The sequence below is a fragment of the Pocillopora verrucosa genome, chromosome 13 (genome assembly GCF_036669915.1).
Source record: "Pocillopora verrucosa isolate sample1 chromosome 13, ASM3666991v2, whole genome shotgun sequence".
In the NCBI taxonomy this organism is placed as follows: domain Eukaryota; kingdom Metazoa; phylum Cnidaria; class Anthozoa; order Scleractinia; family Pocilloporidae; genus Pocillopora; species Pocillopora verrucosa.
In genome coordinates this window covers 904,403-911,573 of record NC_089324.1, presented here as the reverse complement: position 1 = coordinate 911,573, position 7,171 = coordinate 904,403, and the positions used below count along the sequence as shown (strand labels likewise).

The 7,171-nt window shown below is 37.6% G+C and overlaps 1 protein-coding gene across 1 annotated transcript; it reads right to left on the bottom strand.

Moving 5' to 3' along the window:
* Positions 1-35: 35 nt before the first annotated feature.
* On the bottom strand, positions 36-6,335 carry LOC131789518 (uncharacterized). The gene is made up of 7 exons (XM_059106664.2): positions 6,115-6,335; positions 3,625-3,864; positions 2,817-2,963; positions 1,822-2,052; positions 1,554-1,703; positions 846-1,076; positions 36-202 (listed from the first exon to the last, which is right to left on the bottom strand). The coding sequence occupies exons 1-7, from the start codon at positions 6,182-6,184 to the stop codon at positions 45-47; spliced, it is 1,227 nt and encodes a 408-aa protein (XP_058962647.2). The 5' UTR covers positions 6,185-6,335; the 3' UTR covers positions 36-44.
* Positions 6,336-7,171: the final 836 nt, after the last annotated feature.

Here is a 7,171-nt window from a genome sequence, read left to right as displayed (position 1 = left end):
TAGCTGTTATTCAACACTTTATTGATATTACAGCATATCACGCTTTATGACAAGACAATCCTGTACACAAAATTGGCATTTGTGCCCCCGGCGCAGGAGCTGGAGCCCTCGGTACAAGTTTGGTTGAGGTTCTGGAAACACTGGTCGGATGCGCCATACTTGTCGTAGTTTTTATCAGCATCGCTGGAACTCCAACATTCTCCTACAAAGATTAAAAAAAAAAGTGGCAAATTAATTGCTTAAATCAGTGTGTGATTCCTTTCCTTGTCCTTTTTTGACTAAATGGTGAAAGTGACAATATGGTTGTTTGTGTTTCACAGTGAACCCGCCATTTTGAGAAAAACTAAACCACGTTTATTTGATTGACAGAATATACAAACCGGAAACTATGGCGAACACCGGAAGTTCGCGTATCGTGAAACAATGGTTTTGCAGGTTACCACAGTTAATGGCTAAAAAGAAGCTTGTCAAATAACACGACTCGATTTTGCGGAATCTTTCCGCGTTTGGTACAGCTGGCTAATTTTTTCCGTGTCCTGTCGTTCTTATGGATTTTCCCGCCTTTAAGGCGCGACGCCGAATGCCAATTTTTTTAATGTCTTGTCAACGTTCCGACGATTTTCCCGCCTTTTCAGTGATTGTAGAATTAGAAATTTCCAGAATCTTCTCCGACGGAAAACATTTTTGCTTTCCACGCTAACACTTTTCACCTGCGAAATGCTTTCCCGCGCTTGATATCAAATACCTTATTTTACACGTTTTGAGATGGTAGATCGTTTGAGTTTCGTCTATACTATACATTATTTAACGTACTTTTCTGTAACTTGCTTAATAACTAAACTCACCATGTTCGTGAACACCAAACATGGTGTACTGTTTAAGCTGAGCTGCCCTCGCACATCTGCATAGGAATTTCTTGAAACCCTCCTCCCAGGTGTTCCCAAATTCCATGATTACTCCGTTAAATGCCCGACTAAAGGGCTTCACCTCATTCACAAGTTCTTTAGTGAAAGCACGATTGGACGAGACTTCACCATAACAACCAACAGCTTCATATGATATCTCGCACCCGGCATCTGGAAAAAAAATAACCCGGATGTGTAAGAGATGAACATCCCCGGGTGTAGGTTTTGCCTCGTCATTCCAAGAGCTCTCTACTTAACGACCTGACATTTTTCTTATTTGACTTTTCGTCACAACGTCTGATTGTTTTCTTTGTGGAGGTAATTGTGACTGGCTATGAATAAAGAGCGCTTTTCGACTGAGTTTCGTAAAACCAAAAGCAAAGTTATCACAACGACTAATCAGCGCGATAGCAAATACTTCGAAAAGACCATAGGACCTTAAAAAATACAAGATAACTGCCTAAAACACGGGGAAATGTGGGTGACCAAGTCGCGTGCATCTGTTTGGTTGAAAGCGTGACGCGATCTTTTTCGACCAATCACAGAGCGAAGTAAAGCAAAACAATCGTTATCGTGGATTACTTTGACACTCCATGAAGAGTGGCTATAAAGAGATATCACATTAATAGAATCATTACCCTGACTAACCTGAAAGGCGATAGACTGCATTGGCAAAGTTTTTCCCTGCGCAATACTTTTCGAAGGGCTTGCATTTCTCAAAGCACTTGTCTTGACAATTTTTCGACACGCCCAGCTTACTATATGTTTTTTCTGAGTCGCGACCACTCCAGCATTCTCCTAAAAGAAGCAAATTTTACGACATGAATCAATGTTCACAGACTGAACCTTCAGAGTAACCATTAACTTCAATTTTTTTTAGCTGCCCTATGAACACAAGCTTGTTAGTCTTACGTACCATAATACTGTACTCCAAACGTATTGTGGTTGTTCTCTTTAGCTAACTTTGCGCAGCGACAGACAAATTTTGGCATATAAACATCCCAGTTCCTCCAATCTATAGACTGTCCACTGTAAATCTTTAGTCTGCGCTCTCTGTCTGTCATTAGATACTCAGGCAGAGGGCGCGGAGTCTGCTTTTTGTCTTTGAAGCAGCCGATCCTCTCAAAATCTAAGTCACAGTCGGATTCTAAACATATGGAAACAAAAAGTTACAGAATGCAGAAATTCATTTTGATGACGTCGGTAGGCGCGTCTTCCATCTATATAGGATGCATGCTTGCGGAGACTTCCTTGAGAGCCTGGACGCACAGGCAAATCTTTGTTTACTTTGCGTAAAAAACCTGTCATTAATGGCTTGAGACAAGTGCACCCGGGGATTTTTTTCCTATTAAATTTTTTTCAAGCCTTACCAATGTTCTAAGGTGCCATCGTCCTGCCTCGGAGCAAGAAAAATTTTAGTCAGGCGTAAAATCTGATAGATTTCCCAGTTTACGCGCCATGATTTAGAAAATAACGTCAATCAAAAAAATTTGATTCGCATTTTAAATGAAAGTCTTTCAGTACTGTTCAATTTGTGCGTCTTTGTGATTGAAATTGTGGTTAACAAGTATTTCGCTCTTTTTTGGTGCACCTACGATTAACAAATAGAAAATTTTGAGGAGACAAATTCTGTCGAGATTTTTGGTGGAGTCAAACACATTTTGCCAGCTCAGTGCGCACCGGTCCTTTAAATATCAATAAATCGCGCTTTGTTTCTTGTTAAAGGATTTGGTAAAAACATAGTAGAAAACTTCCTTGTTAGAAAACGCCTCAATTTGTTTTGGAGACAAACAAACGAAATTTATACGTGCTCTACTTTGAGGCGGTAATTAGTCCTAAAATGTAAACACGCTTTTAATGCCTTGATGAATAAAGAAAGCTTTTCATTTTAGTCTAACAGAAGTTCCTCACCAAGTTCAAACACAAAGTTAGTCCATTGTTCTCCAACACAGTGTCTGTCTAACTTGCCACACTCGTTATAGTCATTTGAGATACAGGTCGAATTCGGCGTCATACTCTCCAGGTCATAAGAACCTTCAGGTCCACTCCAGCATTCCCCTAAATATTGACATATTGATTATTAATTACTTATCATTAATTCATTAATCTGATACTACTATGTAATATATAGCACCCCATAAAATGGCGCTTTTTACGGGGAGTTGTAATGAAAGGTTACCCAACTTGGACTGAAAATCTCGACTTTGAATCGAAATATGATGTCCAGGTTCACGCTTCGGTTGACACAGTTTTGAGTTCTAGTGTACATTTCCAGCCATTGTTAGACTAGGCAAGATGTCGATCGAAAGCTAATAAATTAGAAAAACTCATTATTTAGAATTGTACTCGGACAGTTCAAGTCTTATTTCCACACAGGAGTAGACATAGGAATCAGTTAACTGTTGGGAACACTTTCTAGGGGTAAATGTTAACTTGCGATGGACTTACATTTGCCCTCTGGGAGAGGGGGGTGTGGGTAGCAGTACTCTCAGTCAATGGGGGAGGGGGAAGGGTAATGGATAGCATGCTCTTGGATTTTTTTAAGCAGCTGAAACCATGGTGACCTCTGAGTGAGTTAATTTGCCGTGTATGTAGTCTTTACCAGCAATGATAAATCGTGAAGCAGTCTGAAAGCCGTACACAATATCATTCTTGATAACAATGTAGTGTTAGTATATGAAATGACATATTTTGTAATTTAAATCTGAAATGCTCTTACCATAAAACTGCAAACCAAACACAGTCCATCCTCTTGCCTTGACAAGTTTAGCGCATCTACAAGCAAAACCCTCTATGTAACTATTCCAGTTTCTCCAATCAATCCTACGGCCTCCATAGACTTTACTTGAGGGGTCTCGCTCGTTAACGACTTGTACTTTAAATACGCGTGATGGGCTGTCTCCATAGCAACCACGAGCCTTATATGGAACTTCACAGTTACTGCACTTCCATGCTTCGCCTACACGTTGAAAACAAAAGACTAAGTTATATTCCTTTGGGTTTTCATACTGTGGTTTCAGCATTTTAGATCTCCTTCACGAAGATGCACGCAAAGAACAAATTATATCAACCGCATTGGTCCAATCACAGTCAAAGTTTTTAAGCGCGCATCTTTGAAACGTTTCACGCAACGTTGATTTGCACACCCTTATCTTATAAGCAAATGCTCTGTTGTGATTTGTATAACACCGCCTCCACTTGGGTGATTAATGGAACAAGAAAAGCCAAAATCACTACGAAATAAGAAAAACGCGCATCCTTTTTTCTAAATATGCTAATCTAACAGTATCTCAGAGGCTCCTCCTTTAATAAGAGCGGTCTTGTAACATATTAGTTACACTATACTGTGCACAAAAGATACAATTAGTTTAAAAGAAAGATTTTTTTCCGTTGGAATAATCCCCTACATAGTTTTTCAATAACTTGTTTTATCACCTCGAAATTAAAATTGGCTCAGTTCTCGACCTGTGATATCTATATCTTTGCAATTCTGAATGCAAGCTTCCGGAGATAATTATGTGCGAATAGGATTCAATAAAAGGCGCTGTGTCAACAAATTCAATCATGAAATGAAATTATAATCAAATATGAAACTGATCCCGATGAAAGGTTTAACCATTAAATTACGCGCAAGCACGAAAATACATATCAGTAAATCACACGAAATGTCATGCTGAAGAAAACTCAAATAATTAAATGCCAGAGAAGGCAAAGCAAATGCTAATCTTGTTGCACCTGTGGGCATTTGAAACAAATAGACAGTGTAAATACTTTCGATTGCACACTAAAATTAACGCATTGATCATCGACCGACAGGCAAAATCGATCGATATTTTGAAAATTTTTTCCTAGTGGTCGTAATATAATATAAATTTATTTCATTCTATTTTTTTCAAATAATCTCCTTTAATTGGGTAAAATTCGCCGATCAGGTATTTTCTTCTAAACATATTAACACTTCTACAAAAGGACTGTTTAAGTGGCTTGAGGATAATCAGTTGGTTCCGAAAAAAAATGAAACTTGAAATTTAATCATTGTTCCTGATAATAATGCTGTGTTACATCGTTAAATGATCAAAGTATGACGAATAATATCCCTAAGCGCTTTTTAAAGATAAGTCTTTCTTTTTTCCTCCAAAATCTTTCCATCTTTAATTAAAACTGTAACTTTGTCAAACATCTTTAAATCAAACCTGAAATATGTATGAGTGAGTTATATGAAATACTAAGAACTGTGTCTGATAAGGAAACCGTTGTTATAGTAATATCTTTGTTTCACGCAAAGAGTTATGATTACAATTTTTTTTAAGAGGCATGCTGTCGATTCCACGTTTGGAATGTTCCAACACTGCAAAGCTGTTGAAATGAAATAACTCTGCAAGAAGCTAGGCTGTTCCCAGGGGAAATTTTAATTTAAAGAAAGATATTTGGGTTTATTGGAAATTCATGATGTAATCAAAAAGCAATATATTTGACGCTTCTCTTTTTTAGCTTTTCTTCTTTCTTTCTTTTTTTCTTTCTTTCTTTATGTTTAGTTTTGTTGCCAGGTGACATTGGTATTCGACAAAGAACACCGAACAATTCAATTTGACGAATGCAGCGATTATCGTGAAGTTGAATCGTCCCCTTCCTCGCCACGCGAAGAATTTGTCATGAAAGATGAAGCTTTCTCATTTATGAAATAATGAAAATTCTTAACTCTTGTTGTTTTATTACAAAGTATCAATAAAAAAAAAAGCTGAAAACTGATTTTACTGTGTAACTACTCATCGATAAGTTAGAATGCGACGCGTATACGTCGAACGTTTTGAGAAATGTCAAACAGTCAATTTGGTTTCCTATCTAGAATACACAACGAAACATGTTTTGATTAATTCAATATCAGATATTTTATTGGGGTTTCGAGCTCAAGAATTTATCTTCTAAATGCTGTTTTGGAGGATGGCTTAAAATATTCTGTCCCTTTAATATCTAAGAAGATTTCGTCGAGATAGAGGTTTTAATTTGTTTAAACAAGCTACTCCTTTCACTCAATAAAAACAGCTGATCTATCGGTTGAACTGTTTTGGCTGTTACCAAGAAGCAAGGCTAAGAATCTTCAACAGCTTTCGATCTGGGTGAAAGATGATAAAACTTTCAATGGTAGAGACGCCTATGTTAATCACTAATTTAAAAAAAACATACAACATATAACAAAAATATACAATACCTTTACGACATAACTGGATCAGAGCCAAAAGCGACAACAGAAAACGAGCTGCCGTTATGATCCGAAACATAATGCACCACTAAATTGAAATTCAACCTGTAGATACGACAGCCTTCCTGATACTGGTTCGGGAGAAGGTAAGCCTAGCATTTAATACGCCCAGGAAGAAAAATTCATTAACATCACCGCACCGTGTCAATAATAATTCCAAATTGGCGACAGATTATTCCCTAGAGGAGGGATAACTTAGAGCAAAGGACTTATCGACAGATGTAAACACAAATTTGTCACGCGCAAGCTCTATTAACATAACTATAATTGAAAAAGCTCGGCGGAAAGGTATTTACGAGAGTGGGAGGGCGGTGTTATTAAAATGCGTGTTTTTAACTGCAACTTGTACTCCTATCTCTTCAAAATGACCGCGTATTTATATTGGCTAAAAATAAATACGTAAAGAGGGTAAGATTCTAAAGAAACTGCAGTGCTGTGTCGGTGAGAGATATTACACGATAATTTGGTTCAATCAATTGTGTTGATTACGTGATATGCTGAGGTTTCGAGCGTCAGCTCTTCGTCTGATCGAATAAAGGAATTGTGGGCTGCGTATATTCTTCGTGCAGAAAAAAAAGCTGCGCTAATGGTAATTTACGTCTTAAAGTCCCAGAGTCCGAAAGTTTGAGAATAAACATATTAAAGAAGGTTTCTGCATGAAAACTTTCCCTTAAGTCAAGAATGCATCGATAGCCTTCTCATGGTTGGATTCAACTTTTTCGTCAAAAAAGAATTTGTCTTCTAAGTCAAATCGATTCATAGAAATTTCCTTTTTGCCCTTGATTGCCAAGTTTTGTTTTGCACGCAACGCATCCAAATAATTTTCCACATATTATCCAGCCGAGAGTCATGAGATTAGACCAACATGTCAGCCTGAGAGTGTTGTCCTGATAGACCACTAAATTCTCTCAAATGATGCATAAGTAATATATGGCAGGCGAAAGGGAGAATTACTTTTGAGCCCAAACAGTTTAAAGGTTAAAGAATTAAATTGTTTTAATGATTG

Bases quoted from the DNA above. Each gene is read 5' to 3' on its own strand.
- LOC131789518 (XM_059106664.2), bottom strand. From the start codon at position 6,184: ATGTTTCGGATCATAACGGCAGCTCGTTTTCTGTTGTCGCTTTTGGCT. The intron at 3,865-6,114 runs GTATTGTATATT...TTCAACGTGTAG, and splicing joins GATCCAGTTATGTCGTAAAG to GCGAAGCATGGAAGTGCAGT. The intron at 203-845 runs GTGAGTTTAGTT...TAATCTTTGTAG, and splicing joins GTTTGGTGTTCACGAACATG to GAGAATGTTGGAGTTCCAGC.